Source organism: Mus caroli, unplaced genomic scaffold (genome assembly GCF_978045245.1).
Source record: "Mus caroli unplaced genomic scaffold, Mus_caroli_1 scaffold_6, whole genome shotgun sequence".
NCBI classification, from domain to species: Eukaryota; Metazoa; Chordata; class Mammalia; order Rodentia; family Muridae; genus Mus; species Mus caroli.
This window is the reverse complement of record NW_028227261.1, coordinates 27,195,874-27,221,888: the sequence shown is the minus strand read 5'-3', so window position 1 is coordinate 27,221,888 and position 26,015 is coordinate 27,195,874. Positions and strand designations below refer to the sequence as shown.

General features: G+C 48.0%; 1 protein-coding gene across 1 annotated transcript in view; it reads left to right on the top strand.

The window, feature by feature from the left end:
- The window catches only part of Nkain1 (sodium/potassium transporting ATPase interacting 1), a 41,946-nt gene extending 31,989 nt beyond the window's left edge, over nt 1–9,957 (top strand). Inside the window, exons 2-7 of the mRNA XM_021159663.3 lie at nt 2,710–2,847; nt 4,374–4,454; nt 7,633–7,830; nt 9,005–9,065; nt 9,508–9,589; nt 9,749–9,957. Of these exons, the coding sequence (XP_021015322.1) occupies nt 2,710–2,847; nt 4,374–4,454; nt 7,633–7,830; nt 9,005–9,065; nt 9,508–9,589; nt 9,749–9,758 (570 nt within the window). The 3' untranslated portion in view covers nt 9,759–9,957. The remainder of the gene's footprint in view (nt 1–2,709; nt 2,848–4,373; nt 4,455–7,632; nt 7,831–9,004; nt 9,066–9,507; nt 9,590–9,748) is intronic.
- The last annotated feature ends 16,058 nt before the right edge of the window (nt 9,958–26,015 follow it).

Genomic DNA, 26,015 nt, shown 5'->3' with positions numbered 1-26,015 from the left:
CTCCCGGTGCTAGGGTTATGGTTGTACACAACCACGCCCAGCAAATGTTTTAGAACTCAAGATGTTTGTTTAGGTTGGTTTCTGGGTGGGGGTTGTTTTGTTTTTTAGATTTTTGGTTTTTTTTTGAGATAGGGTTTCTCTGTGTAGCCCCTAGGTGTCCTGGAACTCATTCTGTAGACCAGGCCGGCCTCGAACTCACAGAGATCTGCTTGCCTCTGTCTCCTGAGTGCTGGGATTAAAGGTAAGCAGCACCTCTAACAGAACCCATATGTTTTATTGGGAATAATTCCTGCTTGCCTTGAGTCAAGGTGCATTTAGCTGACAAATTAGAATAAAACATTTTATTGTATAGGTTTCTCTCTATTTTTCTTCATTTATGAATTGTGTGTGTGTGTGTGTGTACACAAGCCCACTTGTACCAGTATATCCATGTGGAGATCAGAAAGCAGTTTGCAGGAGTTGGTCCACTCCTACCCTGTGTGCTCTGAGGCTGGAGTTCAGATTCTCAGGTTTGTGCTTTCTTTCACCCACTGAACCATCTCCCTGAACCTCAGTTTTGATTTTTAAAAATGTCTTTTGTTTGTGTTGTTTTAAGATAGGGTGTTGGGGCTGGAGAAATGGCTCAGTGGTTAAGAGCACTGATTGCTCTTCCAGAGGTCCTGAGTTCAATTCCTAGCAACCACATGGTGGCTCCCAACCATCTGTAATGGGATTCGATGCCCCCTTCTGGTGTGTCTGAAGACAGCTACAGTGTACTCATATACATAAAATAAATAAATAAAATCTTTAAAAAAAAAAAAAAAGACAGGGTGTTACTCTGTAACCCCAGCTGGCCTCTGACTTGGATTCTCTTTGTCTCAGCCTCCTGAGTATGGGGTGTACTAACACACCTAGGTTACTCAGCCTTGGTCTTGTGACTGGTGACGTGGGTTTGTGTTGTCAAGTCTCCGTCCCTCTTCACACTGTTTCCAAAGGGTAGGGACCTTGGAGTGTGCACAGAGGTATACTAACTGTTCTGAGATGTAGAGATACCAGTTGAATGGTGAATTGGCCAGAGCTGGAGTGAATAGGTGATAACCCTGTGGGGTAGGAGCAGCCAACAGCCAGAGGTGGGGATGGAGCCACCAGGGGCCCCCTCCGACCTACAGAGGTGGCAGTTGAGGTGTATGTCTATGACCCAGGAGGGCCTGGGGAAAGGAGAGGGACTGGAGGGTCCAGTTCCAGTCTCAGTTGCTCAAAGGATAGAAAGCAGGGAACAGCAAGATGGCTCTGCACACAGTCACCTGAGACCAAGCCTGACAGACTGAGTCTTATCCCCAGGACTGACAAAGTTGTCCTCTGACCTAAACACACACACATGCATATACATATACCACACACATTCATATGCACATGCATACACACATGTACATATACACACACAGTGCATACACACATGTATACATAAATGAATACATATACCACACACATGCATATACACATGCTCACATGCACATTCACCCTACTCAAACACACTTTTTTTTTAAAGGCAAAGAGTACAGTAAGGAAAAGGGCAGAGAGTTCTTTCCTCAAAGCCAGCCAACCACACAAGTCAGTACTGGATTGCGGAGTCCACTGATCATTGTGCTGAGGGAGCCTGAGGCCCAGTAGGGCAGTGACCTTTCCAAAGTCCCCAGCAGACAGAGCCACACTCCCGACGCCACCTGTGCTCCTTGACTCCCGAGCCAATACCCGCTGGCAAACATGGCACCTTCGTACATAGATGAAGCAGGTGGCAAAGGAAGGTCTGTTCTGCCACCTGCCTGCAGCGTGACCTTGGGCAAGTCACTTGTCCCCTCTGAACTTCATGTTCTCTTTCCTCAAGAGGACAGAAGGGTGCCAGGACTGCCTTTCTGCCAAGGCATGTTCGGGGAGAATTGAACGTGGGAAGCCTCTGACCATCTGCAGGGCCCTGCGAGGGTTGTCACCGGCGGGAGGCAGATGGGAAGGTGCCAGGCTTGAGCCTGGCGCTACCAGACTCTCCTCATGGCCTGCCCAAGCCTGCAGCTTCTTTGGTCTCTGCCCAAGCTGTGCCATCTGTGTGGTGACATCAGCCTGTATCTTCCTGCTGCCCTGGCAGGAAGATACTCTGGGACTTCTCACTTGACCCAGATCCCCCCATAGCCTTTGCCGAGCAGACCCTCTGCTCCCCCCTGTGGGGGGTAGGAATGTCGATGTTGTTTTCAGTACTGGGGATCAAACCCAGAGTCTTTCTCATGCTACAGGTGCTCTTGCACTGAGACCTATTATAAAATAATTACTTTTATTTATTTGGGGTAACCCTTGGACTGATCAGAGGACACGTTGCGGGAGCGAGTTCTCTTAGCAGCTGGGTCCTGGCGATCAATCTCAGGGAGTCGGGCTTGGTGGCAGCCGCCTTTATCCTCACCCCATGACTGTTTGTCATGAGATGGTGTCACTGAGTTACCTAGGATGGGCTCTCCAGAAGGAAGGAAAGGGCAGGACCATGGTGACTCAAATTCTCACCCTTCCCCCAAAGCCACAACCAGGCTTAGAAGCCTTGATGTCCTCCTTGCTGTTACCGATCTCTTTGGGGCTGAGGGAGGGGGTGGCTTCGGGTCAGTCTGTCATCTTCAGTCTACAGTATGAAGGATGAGTCTCTGTCCTGTTGGGGGGCAGGGCAGTTGTCTCAGCCTGTGTCTTCTACAGGTGGCTGCACTCCAGCGGCAGATCTTCGATTTCCTGGGCTACCAGTGGGCTCCTATCCTGGCCAACTTCCTGCATATCATGGCTGTCATCCTGGGCATCTTTGGTACCGTGCAGTATCGGTCCCGGTATCTCATCCTGGTATGTCCCTTTCCTTGCCCCTGCCTCTCCAGACACTGTTTCCTACCCATAAAGCCCCAAAGGACACAGATACCCAAATGTCGTCATCATAAGTGTGCACTCAGAACGAACCAGGGTACTGTTTTTCATTAGAGAATCTTCCCAGAGGATAATGTAAATGTCAGCTGCCCAGGGTGGTCAGGGACTAAGGCACAGATCTACATCTGTGACAACAGCCCCACCGCCTCCCCTTTGCAGTAAGGAATCCAGACTCAGCGTGGTTAAGTCTTCCTAAGGACACATAGCAAAATAAGGCAGGCAGAGGCAGAACTGGAGTGAGGGCTCCTACACTGTCACCATCCTGCTATGGGGACAAAGAAGGGACCATACAACCTATGTTCCCCAGGGAGGCAAGGAAGCATCAGGGAGTCTTGGGTTCTGTCCCTACTGCCTGATGTTCCCTGAGGATATGGTCTGCCAGGCGTGGTGATACATATCTGTAATCTTAGAAGCTGGGAGACAGAGACGGTATCATCATGAGTTCAAGGATAGCCTGGGCTACACAGTGAGATACCCTCCCTATATTTAAAAAAGAAAAAAAAAAAAGACAACATAGTCTGAAGGTACTAGTAGCGTGGCTTCCCCTCCACAGCTCAGTCTTCTGGACACCTAGTCTCCAACATCCTCAGCCTCCTGCTGCTCCCTGCTGGTCCTCGGTGCCTCTTCAGGGGGCCATATCCAGGGAAAAGGCTTTTCAGTAGATTCACCTGCATCCATACTTGGTGACTGCAGTAGCATGGACATGCAGGGCCAAGCTACAGATGACCCATTCCTGCTCATTCTCGGTCATCTAAAGGCTCAGCTCCGCCTTGCCGGTTCTGTTGGCAGGTGCCCTCACCCGCTGAGCCCTGCAATTTGCATTTTTAAGACTTTATTTATTTATGTTTAATTATGGAGGGGTACACTTGAGTGTGGTTACCTGAGGAGGCCAGAATAGGGCATTGGATCCCCTGGACCTGAAGTTACAGGTGGGTTTGAGCCCTGGATTCGTGTGGATACTGAGAGCGTTTTATCGCTGAGCCATCTCTCCAGCCCCAGTTTGTAAAGTTGAGGGGGGAGCGTGTCAAGACAGGGTTTCTCTGGCTGTCCAGCAATTTGCTCTGTAGACCAGGCTGGCCTGAATTCAGAGATCTGCCTGCCTCTGCCTCCAGTGCTGGTATCAAAGGCGTGCGCCACCACTGTCCAGCCCTGATTTGGATTTTTAACAGACTCCTCAAAGTAATTGCAATCTATCTAGAGGAGCTTTCTCCCTCTCTAAGGCCCTGGGCTAAGGGCCAGCCCTGCCTCCTAGCTGTGTGATGCAGAGGAGCTCCGACAGCCTCTGTGTCTTAGTGAAGGGGAGAAGACACCCGTCTGCTCTGCAGGACTATGAAGGATGGGTGTGGACTTGTAACCCCCACTTTCCCTTGAAGTCTGTCTCCATTGACTACATAACCCTCCCTGTACTCACTGCCCCCCGCCCCCTTACGCACCTCTACTTTCTGCAGTATGCAGCCTGGCTCGTACTCTGGGTTGGCTGGAACGCCTTCATCATCTGCTTCTACCTGGAAGTTGGACAGCTATCCCAGGTAAGCCTCAGGCCTGGTGGTGTGCAGAGCACACCCTGACCTTTGCCGTCCTTACTGGGGGCTGGGACATAATCTCTTCCACACCCCCTTTCTCCCTCTGCACACTCCAATAATCTGTGCAGCCCGCTTGACCCCCATTTTCGTTTCTGGCTTCTTCTGTGCTTCTTAAAAACAAGGATGGCCCGGATGAGGCTAAAGGGCATCTGCCGTGGAGATGAGCCGAGGGCTCTATTGACCACAGGCGCAGTGGAAACTGAAGGTCTGTGTTGGCACATGATGATATGCTCAGAGGAAGGTGAAAATGTCACACACGCACATTTTATTGCTTAGACACAGAGGCACAGCGCGGGTCCAAGGCGGATCGATATTTTTCAGAAAGGAAAGAGAATAGGGTAGCATTTGTTAGGGAAAATTGAACAAACCGTGTCATGTGGAGAAGAAACTAAAGAAAGCAGGGGTGTGTGCCTGGAAGAGGAGCAAGCCCAGAGAGGTGCAACTTCTATTTTTAGGTATAAAGGAGGACAAATCCAGGAATAAAAACTTTGGCTTCATGGCTTGACCCTGCTCCATTTACATCTCTGCTGTAACACTGCCCAGCAGCTTGACACCGGGCAAATGGTCTGTTCTCTCTAAGCATCAATTTGTTCTTTCTTTAGATGTGTTTATTATTTATTTTACGTGTGCGCGTGTGCGGTAGTTACTTTTTTATTGCTGTGATAAAATACTATGACCAAGGCAGTTTATAAAAGAGTCTTAATTTGGGTGTCAGTGGGTTAGTTAGAGTTCATGATGGCAGAGCAAGGGGTTGGCAGCAGAGAGCTCACATCTTAAGCCACAACCAACCCCAAGGCAAAGAGAGAGATCACTGGGCTTTTAGGACGCCAAAGCCTGCCTCCCATGACACATCTCCAGTAAAAATCACATCTCCTTGTTTGTTTGTTTGTTTGTTTGTTTTGAGACAGAGTTTCTTCTGTGTAGCTCTGGCTATCCTGAAAATTGCTCTGTAGACCGGGTATGCCTATAATCCCAGAGCCACTCGAGTTCTGGGATTAAAGGTGTGAGCCACCACTGGGCAAGACCATGCCTTCTCATCCCCCCCAAACAGTCCCACCAACTGGGGACCAAATATTCAAACACATGAGCCTATGGGGCTGTGGGATGACAGGGACTCCTCATGCAAATTACCACAGGGTGCATGGTCTGCATACACATCCCTTCATCATGTGTGTGCAGTGCTGGCAGAGACCAGAAGAGGGCGACTGAACCCAAGGAACTGGAGTTACAGACAGTTGTGAGCAGCCATGTGGGTGCTGAGAATAGAACCCTGGCCCTCTGGAAGAGCAGCCAGTGGTCTTAACCACTGTGCTATCCTTCCAGTCCCACCCATTTTTTAATTAATTAATCAATCAATCTTATCTATTTTAAAGACAGAATCTCTCTCTCTCTCTTTTTTTTTTTTTTTTTTTTTTTTGGTTTTTTGAGACAGAGTTTCTCTGTGTAGCCCTGGCTGTCCTGGAACTCACTTTGTAGACCAGGCTGGCCTTGAACTCAGAAATCCACCTGCCTCTGCCTCCCGAGTTCTGGGATTAAAGGCGTGAGCCACCACATTCGGCTTAAAGACAGAATCTCTTGTAGCCCAAGCAGGCCCCAAACACTCTGTAGCTAAGGATGACTTTGAACTCCTGACCTTCCCAAATGCTGGGATTACAGTTGTATGCCACATGTGATCCTGGGGAAGGAACCCAAGACAGACATCCCCAACTTCCTTCAAACCAGCTTGGAGAGATGGTTCAGTTGGCTAGAGTGCGTGATATGCAAGCATGAAGGCCTAAGTTCAGATCCCCGGCACCCACATAACGCCTTCCAGTGGCATGTATCTGTAACCCCAGCACTGGGAGGTGATGGGGAAGGGCAGAGAAAGAGATTTCCTAAGGTTTTTCAAGGCAGCCAGTCTAACCAACCTTGTGAAATCCGGGATCTGTGAGAGACCCTGTCTCAAAAAATAAGGCAGGGGCAGCTGGGGAGATGGCTCAGTGGTTAAGAGCACTGACTGATCTTCCAGAGGTCCTGAATTCAATTTCCAGCAACCACATGGTGGCTCACAACCATCTGTAGTGGGATCTGATGCCCTCTTCTGGTGTGTCTGAAGACAGTTACAATGTACTCATATATATAAAATAAATCAATAAATCTTAAAAAAAAAAAAAAAAGGAAGGCCAGAGAGAAAACTCCTTGTTTGCTTTGTAAGCCTGATGACCCAAGCTCAATTCCAGTGGTGGAAGGAGAAAAGAGAGCCAACCAACTTCCAAAAGTTGTTTTTAGACATCTGGATGTGTTCTGTGGCACATATGCACAGACAGGCACACATATCACCACCACCAACAATAATAATTAAATTTAAAAGAAAAAAGGTGAAAGGACAATTGAAGAAGCCACCCAATGTGGACACACACACACATGGACACAGTAGAAGCTTTAATCCCAGCATTTGGGAGTCAGGGACAGGCAGATCTCTTAAGTTTGAAGCCAGCCTGGTTTACAGAGCAGGTTCTAGTATAACAGGGCTACACACAAAAGCCCTGGTGGGGGGTGGGGGTGGAGGATGGACCATAGGAACCCCATGTGGTTACATACATGAAGCTCGATCACAGGCCTGTGTGTTTGCTGCCTGGTTAGTGTGGTGGTCTCAGTCTGACTGAAGGAGTGAAGGAATTGGTGGGTACATAGATACACACCCTCTAAACAGCTGACCTAGCCCAGCCCCTTCTCCATCTGACAAATGGGAGAGTATGGACCAAGGAGAGGAGAAATTGGTCCAGAGTCGCATACAGAGCAATGGGAATCCACTGGCTTGTACTGGAAGTTGTATTGCAGATTTCACAGATGCCAGGGGAGTTAGACCCTGTCTCTCTGTTAGTGTTCTTCTAAGTCTGAAATTCAGAGGCTCCAACTTAGGCTCAACTGGATAGCCATCTCAAGTGATACCAGTGTGAAGTCAGTGTGATCATCGGTCACCACCTGCTGGCCAGGTTTGGACTTGCAGGTGCAGGCATTGCCCTCACAAATCAAGCTAGAGAAAGAAGAGCAGGCTGTGAGAATCCACATGGTAGGGGGCACCTGGGGAGAACCCTCCTACCCCTCCCCACCGCTGAGTATCCCAGGCCCCTCTGCCCCCCAGGACCGGGACTTCATCATGACCTTCAACACATCCCTGCATCGCTCCTGGTGGATGGAGAATGGTCCAGGCTGCCTGGTGACTCCTGTTCTGAACTCTCGCCTGGCCCTGGAGGACCACCACGTCATCTCGGTCACTGGCTGCCTGCTTGATTATCCTTACATTGAAGCCCTCAGTAGTGCCCTGCAGATCTTCCTAGCTGTGAGTCCTTTCACCCATTCCCGTATTCCCAGAAGTGCAGACTCTAGTCCATCCATTCTTTATCCCCATTTAAGAGATGACAGGCCAGATATGGTGGCATAGACTCGCAGTTCAGCAGGCAAGAGGCAGAGGCAAGAGAATCAGGATTACAAGTCTGAGACCAGCCTAGATTACATAGTGAGCTCCATACCCTACCCCTGCCCAAGAAAGAAAAAGCAAAAGCATCCTGTGTATTCCAGCCTCCATTTGTTCCTGTGTCCTGTGACACCTTCCTCCTCCTTCCACCCATCTCCCATCCCCCAAGAAGGGCATAGGCAAGTTTCATGAATGGGATGAGCTGTCAGGCCAAGTCCTGCTGGACTTAGAAATCTAATCTAATACACCCCCGGGGACCTTGGATAAGTCATTTGCTCTTTCTAAGCTCCCTTGCTATTTGCATAGAAAGGGCAGTGCCAACCTTACAGAGCTTTGAGAATAAGAAAGGAGCTTCATCCGGGCATTGGTGGCAAGTGACATTTATCCCAGCACTCAGGAGACAGAGATAAGCAGATCTCTGAGGTCCAGGCCAGCCTGATCTACAGAACAAGTTCCAGGACAGCCAGGGCTACAAAGAGAAAACTTGTCTCCAAAAAAAGCAAAGAATAGAAAAGAAGGGGTTTCAGATCGGGGCCACAGCCAGGCATGGGATTACACCTGTAATCCAGCACTTGGAAGGTCAAGGGTAGCCTGGGCTACTTGGGGCCATTAATGGGAGGGCCAGCCTTGTCTTAGGGACTTTACACAGGCAGGGTCATTTCACCTAACAGTCCAGTGACATGACCCAGGCCTAACCGGGAAGACTGGGGCACAAAGAAGTGAACTGCTTGTCAGTCACAGCCTTTTTCTTTTTTTGTTTTGTTTTTGTTTTTGTTTTTCGAGACAGGGTTTCTCTGTGTAGCCCTGGCTGTCCTGGAACTCACTCTGTACATCAGGCTGGCCTCGAACTCAGAAATCCGCCCGCCTTTGCCTCCCAAGTGCTGGGATTAAAAGCATGCGCCACTGCCAGGGTATTCACAGCTCTTTCAAGCACAGGCATTTAACTTAAATGTTTGCTTTGGACAGGCATTGAGTTGGGTGGGTAGAGGGGACAGGGACAACTCTTCTCTCTCTTTCTGATTGTTATCCCCTCTCTTAGCTGTTCGGCTTCGTATTTGCCTGTTATGTGAGCAAAGTATTCCTGGAAGAGGAGGACAGCTGTAAGTGTGTCTCCCCACACCCCACCCCCACCCCCGGGGTCTTTTCAGCACCGTGGACAGGGCCTCCTCACCTCCTGGTTGCCCGGGGTCAGCTTGGGAGGAAAGAAGAGATGGATGGGGTCTGCATAACCACTCTGGGTTAAGACCCAAATGTCTAAATACTCAGTCCAAGACCCTAGAACCACTTTTGCCCATACTGGACCTAACTGCATAGAAGGGTTCAGAGCCTGAGGTTTTTCCTTCAAGCCTTTCTTAATCTCCTGGGGGGGGGGCGGGGAGAGGCGCAACACTTGACCCTCCCCTCTCCCACTCCTACGCACAGCCCGATCCCCAGGTCCGCGTCCTGGGCGTGGCTGTTCTGGCCCCACCCACCCCTTCCCAAGAGTGGGTGTTCTTCACCTTCAAGACCCAGCCTTCAGGACTCACCCCTTCTCTTCCTCAGTTGACTTCATCGGTGGCTTTGACTCCTATGGGTACCAGGCGCCGCAGAAGACGTCGCATTTACAGCTGCAGCCTCTGTACACGTGGGTCCCTGGCGGGGGCTGGGTGTAACTGGAGGGACAGAGTCCTTAGTGTTGGTGGGGGAAAAAAAGGGCACGGAAAAGGCGTGGGAATCCGGGTCTCTTTGTCTGCCTACTCGCAGGCCTGCAAATGCACTTCTAACCTGCTCTTGTTTCCTGCAGGTCCGGGTAGCTTCTGTCCCGCACCCACCCGAGTGCAGTTCCCTGGACCACTGGAGCCTGAAGCAGTGCTGTCCCGAGGCGCGGATCACGATAGGGAGGCGCGCCCCTGGCGGCGCTTAGGCTAACTGCAGCTTGTGCAGCCTCCTGGATCTGCAGCCCCTGGAGAAAATGCAGACTCTCAAGACTTGAACTTGGACCTGACCCTAGCTCTAGCAGGACTTCAGGGTTGGGGCAGGACGGGGCGGGGGGGAGGGGGAATCGCTGGGTTTGTATTTTTTTTAATCTCAGCCTTGGTACGTGCCGGGGTCTTCCTCTTTCTTCAGCTCTACTCCTTACCTAGTATCTTGCCCTCAGTCCAAACAGCAAGACAGACCAGACTCACCCCATCTCACCTTTCATTCACCTGCCCTGGGGAAAGATACTATGAACTAGAAGCAGGAGTCCTGGGCCCCAGCTGCGGCACCATCACTGACATCCGGTGTGACATCGGGCCGAGTCTTTGCTCTCTCCGGGCCTCAGTTTCCCCACATCAAATAATTAAATAATTATAATAATCCCTTAGCCAACGATGCTTCTAGCACTCTCCTCTGACTTTCAATTCCATGGGCTACGCTGCAGATAGGGAAACTAAGGCCCAGAGATGTGAGGTGACTTGCTTGAAGCCACACAATAAGGTTTTAGCAGAGGCAGGTTTTGAATCCGGTGTACTCTAGTTTGAGACTCCCCAATCCAGTATCTGGCCTCTGGACTTGGTTTACAAGCCCCAATCTAGCTTGGGCATTCCCTGAACACTCACATATCACAGCCACCACGCACCAGCTCCACCCACTCTTAAAGCAATATACCAGTTCGTTCTCTTGGGAACCAGACAGACAGAGCCTAAAGCCCGAGTTCAGCCTGACCCACAGGAGGCCTTTTTAGACTCAACCTGTTCCTCTTTGGCAAGCTTTTAAACCTCGTCCTCCAGGATAGTGGGACCTCCACTCCTCTGCCAGGTCCCTAAGCCTGGGTCCCTCTCCCATGATCCCCTCCCACCAAGCAATCCCAATCACCCTCAATTCTTCCACCTACTTCACCATTGTGGTCTCCGAGGGGAAGAAGATGGTGTTCGGAGGCAAGCCTGGGGATATGAAAGGGCAGAATGAGGGTGGGTGACTATGGTCAGGACGACCAGAACCCCACCATTCCTGAAGACAAGCAGAGAGGAGGGTTCCTCCACAGATGTCCTGAGGACCCCTTGTCCTCAGTAGTGCTTGGTGACTTATGTACAGAGAGAACAGACATCAGTCCCTCCAGTCTGTGAAGCGAAAACAATAGGAAAGGCAGCTAAGAAGCAGGGAGCTTGCACAGTGGGGGCAGTTCACACCACACTGTGGTGAACACGTCGCTCTCCAGGCTTTTCTGAGTTAGAGCGGCAAGCCCACTCCACGACTCCATCCAGTGTGCCACACAGAACAGCCAGGCTGGGAACTCCGCTGGCCATCACAGTCCCTGGGTTGTGAGCCTAATCAGAGGGGAACAAGTTTCCTTTAGGCTAGGCTACCTCTTGCCACCGGGCCACCTCCCACCAGCCACACTCACTTCTCATCCCTTCCCACAGGGCTCTTTCTACTCGAAGGTTTAGCCACGGATGCTTCGAAGCCTTTGGTTTTATAAGCTGGGTTTTGCAGGGGGTCTGGGTTTGCTTCTCAAGGAGACCTTGTGGGCTGAGACCTCCCTGGTATCCATGCAGGTTGGTTGATTAAAAAAAAAAATGTGTTTTCTTCACTGTGTATCTGTCTTGCCCTCTTGGTTGGAAAGCTCTCCGAAGGAAAAAAGCCCCTGGGGAAAAAAAAAAAGGGCAAAACTGGGTGTTCATACATGGAGTGTGTTTGTTTGAGACAGAGTCTCGCTATGTAGACCTGACTGATCCAGGACTCACCATGTAGACCAGGGTGGCCTTGAACTCATAGACATCTACTTGCCCAGCACTCTGAAGTGCTGGGATTAAAGATGTGAGCTGCTGCACGCACCCCTCCTTCTAAAACTATCTTATTTATAATCATTTGTTTATATTGGGGGTCACATATGCCACAGTGTTTATTTGGAGGGTGGAGGACAGCTTTGTGGAGTTTGTTCTCTGTGTCCATCTTGTTTTTTCTCTTTTCTTTTTTTTTTTCTTTTTTTTTCTTTCTTTTTTTTTTAAGATTTATTTATTTATTATATGTAAGTGCACTGTAGCTGTCTTCAGACACACCAGAAGAGGGAGTCAGATCTTGTTACGGATGGTTGTGAGCCACCATGTGGTTACTGGGATTTGAACTAAGGACCTTTGGAAGAGCAGTCGGGTGCTCTTCCCTGCTGAGCCATCTCCCCAGCCCCATCTTGTTTTTTCTTTACTGTATCTGTTTGTGTGTGGCGTGGGGGTGTAGGGATTGAGCACGCATGCCAGGGAGTTCACACATGTGAACTTACAGAACCATTTGATGGGATCAGTTTTCTTCTCCCATGTGAGTCCCTGGTATCGAGTGCCTTTATCACTGAGCCGACTCCCGTGTGTGTGTGCGTGTGTGTGTGTGTGTGTGTGTGTGTGTAAATGAGGTTTTGCTGTGTAGCCCAGTCTGTCATTGAATTCATAATCTTCCTGCTTTAGAGCCCTCAGTGTTGGATTGTGAGTGGGTACCACCATGCCTAGCCTTTATCATATACTCCTAGACTGGATTTATGGCTTTGGGCAAGCCACTGTATTTCTTTCCTCAGGAACAGCACAGAGGCTGCTGGGTCTGCCTGCCTCTGCCTCTTAATCTCTCTGCTGTGATTAAAGGCATGCGCCACCACGACCGGCGGCTCTTCTCTTCTTGACAACTGAGTTCCTGGCTTTGAATTATCTGTGTCTTAGTCACTGTTCTATAGCTGTGAAGGGACACCATGACCCCGGGAACTTATAGAAGAAAACATTTAATTGGAGGCTCGCTTACCAGAGAGTATTATGGCCCTCACATCACGGTTCTGGAGCATGGTGGCAGACAGGCAGGCAGGTAGGACACTGGAGTGGTAGCTGAGAGCTTATATCTGATCTAGAAGTTGCAGGCAGAGAGAGTGAGATTGGGGCTGGTGTGGACTTTTGAAACCTCAAAGCCGCAGGGCGGTGGTGGTGCATGCCTTTAATCCCTGCACTTGGGAGGCAGAGGCAGGCAGATTTCTGAGTTTGAAGCCAGCCTGGTCTACAAAGTGAGTTCCAGGACAGCCAGGGCTACACAGAGAAACCCTGTCTCGGGAAAAAAAAAAAGGGCTGGAGAGATGGCTCAGCAGTTAAGAGCACTGACTGCTCTTCCAGAGGTCTTGAGTTCAATTCCCAGCAACCACATGGTGACTCACAGCCATCTGTAACGAGATCTGGTGCCCTCTTCTGGAGTGTCTGAAGACAGCTACAGTGTACTTACATATAATAATAAATAAATTTTTTTTTTTTTTTTTTTTGGTTTTTCGGGACAGGGTTTCTCTGTATAGCCCTGGCTGTCCTGGGACTCACTCTGTAGACCAGGCTGGCCTCGAACTCAGAAATCCACCTGCCTCTGCCTCCCGAGTGCTGGGATTAAAGGTGTGCGCCACCACGCCTGGCTAAATAAATCTTTAAAAAATAAAAAGAAGAAGAAGAAGAAGAAAAAAGAAATCTCAAGGGCTGGTGAGATGGCTCAGTGGGTAAGAGCACCCCACTGCTCTTCCAAAGGGAAGGTCCGAAGTTCAAATCCCAGCAACCACATGGTGGCTCACAACCATCCATAATGAGATCTGACTCCCTCTTCTGGAGTGTCTGAAGACAGCTACAGTGTATTTACATATAATAAAAATAAATAAATCCTAAAAAAAAAAGAGAGAGAGAGAGAGATAGCTTACTTTTAAAAAAGAAGAAGAAGAAAAGAGAAAAGAGGGCTGGTGAGATGGCTCAGTGGGTAAGAGCACCCGACTGCTCTTCCGAAGGTCCAGAGTTCAAATCCCAGCAACCACATGGTGGCTCACAACCATCTGTAATGAGATCTGACTCCCTCTTCTGGAGTGTCTGAGGACAGCTACAGTGTACTTACATATAATCAATAAATAAATAAATAAATAAATAAATAAATAAATAAATAAATCTTTAGAAAAGAGAAAAGAAGAGAAAAGAAAAGAAAGCTCAAAGCCCACCTCTGGGGACACACCTCCTCTAACAAAACCACACCTTCTGATCCTTCCCAAACAGTCCATGGACTGGGAGCCATTCAAATAAATGAGCCTGTGAGGGCTGTTCTCATTCAGACCACGAGCTGGCACACTGTGCTTTCTGCATGGATTCCTCCCTCCTACCTACCCCTGACATCCTGGATCATTCTGTTAACATTGCTGAAGAACCAGTATTTCCACTTGACTTTGAATCTTGGAATCCACTTAATTAACTAATTAAGTTAAATAAATAAAGTCAAAGAGGGCTAGAGAGGTGGCTCAGTGGTTAAGAGCACTGAATGCTCTTCCAGAGGTCCTGAGTTCAGTTCCCAGCAACCATCTGTAATGGGAACCGTTGCCCTCTACTGGTGTGTCTGAGGACAGTGACAGTGTACTCACATACATTAAAAAAAGAAAAAAAGTTAAAGAATAGGCTATCTTTCCTGAGCTGTAAGAGGGACCATATGCCCCCAAACAAGATTTTCTGTTTCTGAGGTGCCACATTATTAGACTGGTGCACCCAGGTCATCAAGAGACCTTCCCACCTCAAGATCCTTATTCATCCCATTTGAGAAGTCCCTTTTGTCAAAGTGGTCCATGCCTGAGCTCCAGGGATTGAGTGGGGAGGGAACACTCCGCCTCCACAGGGAAGGAACTCTTCCCTAGGTTAGACAGCCCCAAATGTCAGACAAAACCAGGGAGGTTCGGCCTGTGTGAGGGTAAGGGGATGCCAATGAAGAATTCTGCTCACAGACTACCTGAACTGCACTGTCCCTTACAGAGATCCAGCAGAGCTTCACAAGTGAGTTGGAAGTGTGGAGCAGTTGTATGTCTGTAGGACGCTAACCTGAACTGGAGATGTTTATATGTGATGGCAGCTCCGTATGCACAAACAGGAGAGCCACTAGCACAGTGGTGGCTGGCATGACAAGCAGGTGTGTGCCAGGCACACCTAGCACTTGCCCGCTATGCCAGCACTCAGGAGGCAGAGACGGAAGAATCAAAGTTCAAGCCCAGCCTGGGCTACATGACACCCTGTCTCAAAAGGAGAGGGGGTGCTGGTGAGATAATGATAAAATGAATAAAGATGCCTGCTACTAAACCTGACAATGTGAGTTTGATCCCATGGGATAGAAGGAACTCCTTCAAGTCCATCCTCTGACCTGCACATGTGCACTGTGGCACACAGAGTATAAATGAAATACAAGTCTTTGAAAAAGCATGAAGAAGAAGGAGAAGGGGGAAGGAGGAGGAGGAGGAGGAGGAGGAGGAAGAGAAGGAGAAGGAGAAGAAGAAAGAAGAAAGAAGAAGAAGAAGAAGAAGAAGAAGAAGAAGAAGAAGAAGAAGAAGAAGAAGAAGAAGAAGAAGAAGAAGAAGAAGAAGAAGCGGGCCCTCAGCCTCTCCCCCTCTAACCTATGTCCACTCACTGTCTCCTGTGACCTTAAGATTTGAAAGCTCAAGACCCGTGCATAGTGACAATGCATGCTGTAATTACATGCTGTAATCCCCAGAGGTAAAGCCAAGATGATCAGCGGTTCAAGACCATCCTCAGTTATATAGTTAGTTTGAGGCTAGCCTTGGCTATATAAGGCCCTGCCTCAAAAAAAGAGAAAGAGAAGGAGAGGGGGAGGGAGGGAGGGAGAGAGAGAGAGAGAGAGAGAGAGAGAGAGAGAGAGAGAGAGAGAGAGAGAGAGAGAAAGAGAGAAAGAGAGAAAGAGAAAGAACCTGGAGCATATTCCTGGTGAATGAGATTCATGGATGGAAATTGGGGTGAGGTGACATGGCATCCCTTAATAAATGCTTAGGGAAGAAACTGCTGGAGGGATTCCTGTAGCCAGGCTCCCAGGTTCATCCATCCTGTAGATGTTTATTGAGGACTTTGTATGTCCTCTAAGCGAGAACAGAGAGGCTGTAGGGTCTTCCACACTGATCCCGGGTCTGGAAAAGCCAGCAGCAAAGTAAAGCAGGAGTGGCTGGGCAGTGGTGGCACACACCTTTAATCCCAGCACTCGGGAGACAGAGGCAGGCGGATCTCTGAGTTCCAGGCCAGCCTGGTCTACAGAGTGAGTTCCAGGACAGCCAGGGCTATACAGAGAAACCCTGTCTCGAAATTATGAAACAAGCAAAAAGTAAAGTGGGGGTAATCAACACAGATAAGTAGTCTGTGTCTCACATTTAACACTCACGTCATCCCTCCAAAGAGGCAGTGTAGTCCTCACCCTTCCAGCAGGGTGGCAGCTGGCCCCAACTGCCCCAAACATACCTTTACTTTAACATGCATAGGTTCAGAGGGGCCTCTTGAGCAAACCATAGGAAATGGCATAGATTTCTCCTGATCACAGTCTTTGCAGACTCAGCACTGACATTTATGGTGGGTGACCGTTAGCTGTGATCAGCCACTCTGTGCACCAAGGATGCTTAGAATTATCCCTGGGTACCACTCAAAGATGTGTCTCCCCAGTTATGACAACCAAAATTATCTATGGACATTGCTAAATGACCCTGGAAGGCAATATCCCTCCCAACCAACACAGAATCAAGTGAGTCAAGTCATTACAGGGAAGGAGTAAGACCGGATAAATAAGCCTAAAAAGTAAAACATAATTTTATTTTATGTGTACATATGTGCCTGGTACCTGTAACAGCCAGAAGTGGGAGTCAGATATCTTGGAACTGGAGTTACAGAGGGTTGTGAGCCACCATGTAAGTGCTGAAAATCAAACTCTGGTTCTCTGGAAGAGCAGCCAGTGCTCTTAACACCAAGTCACTGTGCTGGCTGCCTTTGTGTGTCCACTTGACACAAGCAAGAGTCACCAGAGAGGAAGGAGCCTCAGTTGAGGAAATACCCCCATGAGATCCAGCTGTGAGGCATTTTCTCAATTCAGTGATTACTGGAGAAAACCCAGCCCATTTTTCGGGTGGGGCCATTCCTAGGCAGATGGTCCTGGGTTCTATAAGAAAGCAAGTTGAGCATGCCAGTAAGCACAACTCCTCCACAGCCTCTGCATCAGTCCCTGCCTCCAGATTCCTGCCCTGTGTGAGTTCCTGTCCTGAATTCCTTCAGTGATGAACAGCAGTGTGGAAGTGTGAGCTGAATAAACCCTTTCCTCCCCAACTTGCTTTTGGTCATGATGTTTTGTCACAGCAATAAAAACCTTAACTAAGACAGGTAGCTCTTCAGGCCCCAAGACTGATCTTTTGAGCATTAAACTTGGGTCTCAGTGTTCCTGCCTGTAAAATGGAACAGAGAACCTGGGTCTGGTGATACTGGTCTCTCTTTTCTTTTTTTTTTCTTTTTCTTTTTTTTTTCTTTTTAATGTAAGTACACTGTAGCTGTCTTGAGACACACCAGAAGAGGGCATCAGATCTCATTACAGATGGTTGTGAGCCACCATGTGGTTGCTGGGATTTGAACTCAGGACCTCTGGAAGAACAATCAGTGCTTTTTTTTTTTTTTTTTTTGGTTTTTGGTTTTTGGAGACAGGGCTTCTCTGTGTAGCTCCCCGAACTCATTTTGTAGACCAGGCTGGCCTCGAACTCAGAAATTCGCCTGCCTCTGCCTCCCAAGTGCTGGGATTAAAGTGGTGCGCCACCACTGCCCAGTGCAGACAGTGCTCTTAACCGCTGAGCCATCTCTCCAGCCCCTGATACTGGTCTCTTATTCCAGTGACAGAAGAAGCTGACAATCAAGGTCTGAGAAACTTAGCGATACCCCCATCTCAGAATAAAAAATAAGAACAAAGGGCTGAAGAGCACTTGGCTGTGCTGAGGACCCAGACTTGGCTCTCAGAATAACTTGGCAGCTCTCGACCATCCTTAACACTAGTGCCCAGGGAACCAGTACCTCTTCTGGCTTCTAGCAGTACCAGGTATGCATGAAGTACACATATATACATGCAGGTAAATCATGTGTACACATACGATTATAATAAATAAGCCTTTTTAAATGTTTAAAACAAAAGGGCTATAGATATGGCTCAATGACAGAACATCTGCCTCGCATGTTTAAGCCCCACTGTCACAAAACAAGGAGATACTGTTTAGTCCCAGGACTCTAGAGGCAGAGACCGGTGGGTCTCTGTATGTTCGAGACCAGCCTGGTCTATATAGAGCAGCAGTTCTCAGCATTCCTAACACTGTGACCCTTCAATACAGTCCCTCGTGTTGTGGTGACCTCCAACCATAGCATTTTTTTCCTTGCTACTTCATAACTGTAATTTTGCTACTCTTTTTTTTTTTTTTTAAAGATTCATTTATTTATTATATGTGAGTACACTGTAGCTGTCCTCAGATACTCCAGAAGAGGGCATCAGATTTCGTTACGGATGGTTGTGAGCCACCATGTGGTTGCTGGGATTTGAACTCGGGACCTTTGGAAGAGCAGTCGGCGCTCTTAACCACTGAGCCATCTTGCCAGCCCAATTTTGCTACTCTTAATGAAATGTCATGTAAGTATCTGAATGGCTGATATGCAGCCCTGTGAAAGGGTCAGTCAACCGCCAAGGGGTCGCGGCCCCCCAGTTTGAGACCCACTGACAGAGAGTTCCAAGACAGCCAGAGCTACATAGAAAAACCCCATATCAAAAAATACAAAATAGCTGGGCAATGGTGGCGCACGCCTTTAATCCCAGCACTTGTGAGGCAGAGGCAGGCGGATTTCTGAGTTCGAGGCCAGCCTGGTCTACAAAGTGAGCTCCAGGACAGCCAGGGCTATACAGAGAAACCCTGTCTCAAAAAACCAGAAAATATATATATATATATATATATATATATATATATATATATATATATATAATTGAGGCGAGGAAAGATTATAAATTGTTAACTTACTGCCCGTTGCCCACATTCCATTTTTAAACATTTTTCTTACATTTTATTTATCTATTTTGTGTGTACTGGGTAGGAGTGATTGCATGTCTACCATGGTGTGCCTATGGAGGACAGAAGATAAGTTTTAATTTTTTGAGGCAGATGTGTAGCCCTGACTGTCTCAGAACTCAGAGATCCACCTGCCTCTGCCTCTCACAGGCTTGGATTGGAGGGGTTTATCCACCACTCATGGCCAGAAGATGTTTGGCAGTGTGTTTCTTCTTCCATAACGGAGACCAGTGTTTTTTGAAGCAAGCACTTTCATTGGCTGAACCATTTCACTGATCTACCTCCCCACACCCCAGACACAGGGTCTCTTGGTATCATGTAGCCTAGGCTGGTCTCGAACTTCTTCCTCTTCTTTTTTTTTTTTAAAGATTTATTTATTTTTATTATATATAAGTACACTGTAGCTGTCTTCAGACACTCCAGAAGAGGGAGTCAGATCTCATTATGGATGGTTGTGAGTCACCATGTGGTTGCTGGGATTTGAACTTCGGACCTTCAGAAGAGCAGTCGGGTGCTCTTACCCACTGAGCCATCTCACCAGCTCGAACTTTTAATCTTCCTCCTTCTATCTCATAAGTGCTGCTATTACACTCTTGGGCTACCTCACTCAGCTTATGCAGTGCTGGAAACTGAAGCCAGGGACTTGTGCTGACAGAGCTGCATTCCAGCCCCTCAGCCCCTCCACCTAAGCCCTGAATTAGATGGAATCCTTCTGTCACAGCTTCCCAAGTAGTGAAAGTAAAGATGTGGGCCCCTATACCCAGTTCTCCTCTTGCTTGCTTGCTTTTTTCCTTCCTTTTTTTTCTCTCCCTCCTTCCCTTCCTTCCTTTGGCAGGGTTTGCTGTCCTGTTCAGGCTCTCTTGAACTCCTGGGTCCAAGCATTGAACCTGAACCATAAGCATGTGTCATTACAGCTCCAAATTCTTAGGCAATGTCTTCCCAATCATTGAGAGTTGTCCAGCCTCCAAAAATACTAAAAATCTGGGCTGAAGCAATGGCTCAGCAGTTAAGAGCACTTGCTGGTCTTGCAGAGGACTCGAGTTAGGTTCCCAGCATACACATGGCTGCTCATAGTTTCAGGGGATCCAGTGCCCTCTTCTGACCTCCTTGGGCACCAGGAACACACATGGTGCAGATATACATGTAAGCAGAGCATTCGTGCATAAGAGAGTAAATACATCTTTTTAAACATATATATATATATATATATATATATATATATATATATATACTGAAAACTGGGAGTGGGAGCCATGGTACATTTCTTTAATCCCAGCACTCTGAAGGCAGAGATAAGCGGATCTCTGTGAGTTCAAGGGCAGCCTGGTCTACACAGCGAGTTCCAGGACAGCCAGGGCTACACAGTGGAATCCTGTCTTGATAAAACAATAACAAAAACCAACCAATCAAACAAAAGAAGATAAAAAGTAAAGAAAGGTTTGGTTGGGGATCTTAGGCCCTGGATAAATCCTGGTTGGACTGTACAAAGCTGTGCTGATATGGCCATGTCTCTACATGAACTCCTCAGAGACATAGCTGTGAGACAGAGAGAAGGAACATTAGTCCCCAAAGCCAGAATCAACAAGCTTTGCAATTGTTCCATTGCAAACTGTCTCTGTGGCCTGGGCCAGCATTTCTGATTCCCTGCTGGTCCTGCCTTAAGTGCTGGCTGCGTTTCATACTCAGTTGAGACCCAGCAGTGTTTCCTACCGGCCCAGGTACTGTTGACTTGGGATCTTCATCCTATAGGGTAATACCCTACATACATCTTTGTCTGTCTTCATGTGCTATCCAGGGAGAGCAGGCCCACAGTGGCCCTGGGACCTAGCTGTGAAAAGAACTGCTGCCAGAAGTCAAGAGTCAGGTAGTGGGGAGCACTCGGGAGGCAAGAAGCAGAGACAGGCAGATCTCTGTGAGTACGAGGCCAGCCTCAACTACAGAGCAATTTTCAGGACAGCCAGGGCTGCTACAGAGAAAAGGGGGGAAAAGTTACCACGTACTCTCAGAGTGCCAAGCTAATGTCCTAGGAATGACCTTCACAGACTCATGAGTGTTGATGTGTTTGAGTGCTCAGCCATAGGGAGTGGCACTCTTAGGAGGTAGCCTTGCTAGAGGATTCACGCGTCACTGTGGAGGTGGTCACATAGGCTCAGTGTATGCCAGTGGGGCACAGTCTCCTGCTGCTTGGCTCCTCCAGCAGCGTGTCTGCCTGCATACTGCCATGCTTCTCACCGTGACAATAATGGACTAAACCTCTGAGCTGTAAGTCAGCCACAACTAAAGGTTTCCTTTTATGAGAGATGTCATTCCGTGGTCATGGTGAATCTTCACAGCAATGAAACCTTAACCAAGACACTTTGTGAAGCAACTGCTATGTATATTTCCCCTCGTATAGAAAGGAAAAGAAAAAAAAAAGAAAAAAAAAAAAGAAAAAAAAGAAGAAAAAAAAAGAAAAAAAAAAAAAAAAAGAAAGGAAAAGAAACCCAGGCATAATGATGTGGGTGCTAAAGTTCTTGGCAGGATAAATCCTGTTATATTTTCATATGTACACAGTTTCGGGGCTGGAGAGATAGCTCCCGGGTTGAGAGCACTGGCTGCTCTTGCAGAGGATCCGGTTTTGGTACCCAGAACCACATCAGGCAAATCACCGTTAGAGCTGCCTGTAACTCCAGCTCCAGAAGACCCAATGATTCTAACCTCTGTGGACACTTCAACTCACTTACATAAGCCCACAAATAGAAACATACTTAAAAATTAAAAAATAATAAAATAGATTTTAAAGGATATAGTTCTACATGAGACCTTGAATACTCTGGGACTCATTTGCCTGGCTTTCTTTTCATTTCTATAGGAGGGGAAGTATACATAGCAGTTGCTTCACAAAGTGTCCTGTTAAATGTTTCATTGCTGTGAAGATTCACCATGACCGCGGCAACTCTTTTTTTTTTTTTTAAGATTTATTTATTTATTATATGTAAGTACACTGTAGCTGTCTTCAGACACTCCAGAAGAGGGCGCCAGATCTCGTTGCGGATGGTTGTGAGCCACCATGTGGTTGCTGGGATTTGAACTCCAGACCTTCGGAAGAGCAGTCGGGTGCTCTTACCCACTGAGCCATCTCACCAGCCCGTGTGTTTTCTTTTTTTTTTAAATTTATTTATTTATTATATGTAAGTACACTGTAGCTGTCTTCAGACACTCCAGAAGAGGGAGTCAGATCTCGTTATGGATGGTTGTGAGCCACCATGTGGTTGCTGGGATTTGAACTCCAGACCTTTGGAAGAGCAGTCGGGTGCTCTTACCCACTGAGCCATCTCACCAGCCCGTGTTTTCTTTTTTAAGAGTTGCCGCGGTTGGGCTGGTGAGATGGCTCAGTGGGTAAGAGCACCCGACTGCTCTTCCGAAGGTCCAGAGTTCAAGTCCCAGCAACCACATGGTGGCTCACAACCATCCATAATGAGATATGATTCCCTCTTCTGGAGTGTCTGAACACAGCTACAGTGTACTTATATATAATATATAAATCTTTAAAAAAAAAAAAAAAAAAGAAAACACACTACATGGCACCCAGGACCCTAGTGCGGCCTGCAGGGGAGCAGGGCTGCTGCGGAGCTTGCTACCAGACTCCTCCAGGCCATCTGCTTGCTCGATCTTCCCTCCCGCCCCTCCCCCACTTAGAGGACCTTGCCGCTCCCAGCCTCGGTTTCGCCCATCCCGCCAATTTTCTTCCCTCCAAGTCCATGATGCCTCCTTAGGGCAGAGGTCTAAAACTCCCGCCCACCTCTGCCTTCCGAGACAGAACACCACCTTCCAAAAACCTCTCTGGATCTCTCTTGGGGCCCCACCCTAGCTCCTCTTCTAGAAAAGAAGACATGGACGAGCAAACCTGCCTCATCTACCTCGGTTCGGCCCCTAGATAGGCCCCGCCCATCCGTTGCCCACCGCCACGCCCCTAGACGGGCCCCTGCCCCCACTATCCAATGCACTCGCAAGTTCGCTAGGCTCCGCCTTTTGGCTCCGCCTTTTGGCTCCGCCCACGACCGGCTCCTCCTGGCCCCGCCCCCTGTGCTGCTCCTGCTCCTCCCGGCTCAGCCCTACCTAGACCCCACCCCGCTTCTTCTTTGTTCCCGCTGGGAGCGGCTCCTTTTCGGGGAAATGAGGATTTCTTTCAGCTTGGCAGGTCTGAAGTCCAGTTCTCGCTGGTTCCGGGACGCCCGGGCATGCTCTGTGTAAGAGGTGTGTGAGGGCGCTGGGCCAGCCCTTCCTTTGTTCCCGACAACATTCACTAGAATGCCCAGCCCTCCTACCTGTGGAGTCCGGATTATGCAGCACGGAAACTGATCGCTTTGTGACCCCTAGCCTGGGCCACCTGCTTCTTGCTGCAGGTGGGAGCAGAGAATTCTGTCCCGGTACGGATTGGAAGGGTATCTAGTGTGCTGGCTGCCGGCTCCTGCCTTCACATGATCTCCATAGAAAAAGCGAACTCCGGCCCCACGCCCCTGCCATGTCCCTCATTCCACCTCTTCTCTCACCCCCAAATTAATGTCCCGTCCTTGTCTCACCTCCTGTCTTTGATTTCTCAGACACAGCCACAACCTTACACAGTTACCCTAAGGTTCGCTTCTGAAATAATCCCTTAAGGGATTTTTCCAATTACTGTTTTAACAATCGAGCCATAATTGGACTGGAAAAAAAGGCTCTGCGATTAAAAGCACTTGCTGCTCTGGCAAAGAGCCTATTTCGGTTCCCAGTACTCATGTTACAGGCTCAGAACGCGATTACGTGAGTTTTCCCCTCCCTGGGAACTTTGTAACTTAGTTTCTCATTTTTTTATATGTAAGTACACTGTAGCTGTCTTCAGACACTCCAGAAGAGGGCGCCAGATCTCATTACAGATGGTTGTGAGCCACCATGTGGTTGCTGGGATTTGAACTCTGGACCTTTGGAAGAGCAGTCGGGTGCTCTTACCCACTGAGCCATCTCACCAGCCCAGTTTCTCATTTTTATTTCTAATGTCTGAGGTGTTGGGGTTCATACCCAGGGTCAGGTTCCCTAAAATAAGTTACAGACCCTTGTGAACTACTATGTGGATGCTGAAAATCAAACCCTGGTCTTCTGCAAGAGCAATAAGTGTTCCTTTTTTTTTTTTTTTTTAATTTATTTTATGCATGTGAGTACACTGTAGCTGTCTTCAGACACACCAGAAGAGGGTCTCAGATCCCATTACAGATGTTTGTGAGCCACCATGTGGTTGCTGGGAATTGAACTCAGGACCTCTGGAAGATCAGTCAGTGCTCTTACTCGGCTGAGCCATCTCTCCAGCCCCTACTCCTGTTTTTAAAGTTTAATTAATGCATTGTGCATGCCTGTTTGTGGGGTGCAGTGATATCTCAGTACACATGTATAATATATCATGAGTTTTATACATTTTTACAAGTGAAACTTCCTATAATTCATGCCCTTATAAAAATATAGGAAAAATGTCCCCCAAATTAAATTAAATAAATAAATTACTTGGGGGCTGGAGAGATGTTCAGTGGATAAGAGCACTGGCTGCTCTTCCAGAGAACTGCAGTTTGATTCTCAGCTGCCCACATGGTGGTTCATGCCACTGTCTTTAGTTCTAGTTTCAGGGGATCTGATATACTCTTCTGGCCTTCTGGGCACTTTGCGTATGTTGTACACACACATAAACACCCATCCACATAAATAAAATGCAACTTTGGGGTTCCTTTCCAGTGACTGTGCACCTCCATCCCAGCTACTCCTCCAATAACTGTCACCATAGGGTAAGTTGTTTTTATTTTATTTTATTTTTACATGTTTTGAGACAGAGTTTCTAACCCTCACTGTCCTGGAACTCACCATGCATGTAGTTCAAAGTGGTCTTAAACTCATAGAGCCTACCTCCAGAACTACACAGAAAAACAGAAAAACCCTGTCTCAATAAATAAATAAATAATAAATAAATAAATAAATAAGAAAAAAGAAGAAAGGAAAAAAGAAAAAGAGAAAGAAAAGGATGTATTATCATATCCAGCAAGGTTGGTTTTTATTTTTTTGTTGTTGTTGTTTGTTTGTTTGTTTGTTGGGTTTGGTTCTCTTTTGTTTTGTTTTGTTTTGTTTTGTTTTGTTTTGTTGGTTTTTCAAGACAGGGTTTCTCTGTGTAGCCCTGGTTGTCCTGGAACTCAATGTATATATAGACCAGGCTGGCCTCCTGAGTGCTGAGTGCTGATATTAGATATGTTCACCACCACAGCCCTTCTTCAAGTTGTATCTTTTTTTTTTTTTTTTTTTTGAGACAGGGTTTCTCTGTATAGCCCTGGCTGTCCTGGAACTCACTTTGTAGACCAGGCTGGCCTCGAACTCAGAAATCCGCCTGCCTCTGCCTCCCGAGTGCTAGGATTAAAGGCGTGTGCCACCACACCCGGCTAAGTTGTATTTTAATATAAACGAAAAGGCAGATGTCTTAGGTTGGTATGAGAGTGAATGCCTGGAGCCCCATCACCCAGGTAGATAGCCAAAGCAAGTTTTTCAGTTTAAGTGCAGTCTGGTCTATATAGCAGGATTGCTCAAAGAAGGAGAGGGGAGGTTGGGATGGGAAAGCTGGAGAGATGGCTCCAGAGTTAAGTGTTCTTGGTGCCCTTCCAGAGCCAGCTGATAAACATCTGTCACTCCAGTTCCAAGAGATACAACACCCTTTTCTTGTCCTTCAAGGGAACCTACACCCATGTGGCATTTTCTCACATGGACACACACACAGAGTTTTGTTTTGTTTGTTGTTTGTTTGTCTTAAATATGGCTTGTAGATTAAGAAAACGTAGTCCACTTGCAGAAGGCTCACATCTGGATCTCAGCACCCACCTCAGGCAGCTCACAACTCCAGCTCCAAGGGGTCCAACACCTCTGGTCCTCATTCACACCAGCGCTCACATGCACCAACCCACAGACAGGCAGGCAGGCAGGCAGGCAGGCAGGCAGGCAGGCAGGCAGGCAGGCAGGCAGGCAGGCAGGCAGGCAGGCAGGCAGACAGATAAGATATATATTTAAAAATAGTAAGGGCTGGTGAGATGGCTCAGTGGGTAAGAGCACCGGACTGCTCTTCCAAAGGTCCTGAGTTCAAATCCCAGCAATCACATGATGGCTCACAACCATCTGTAACGAGATCTGATGCCCTCTTCTAGAGTGTCTGAAGACAGCTACAGTGTAC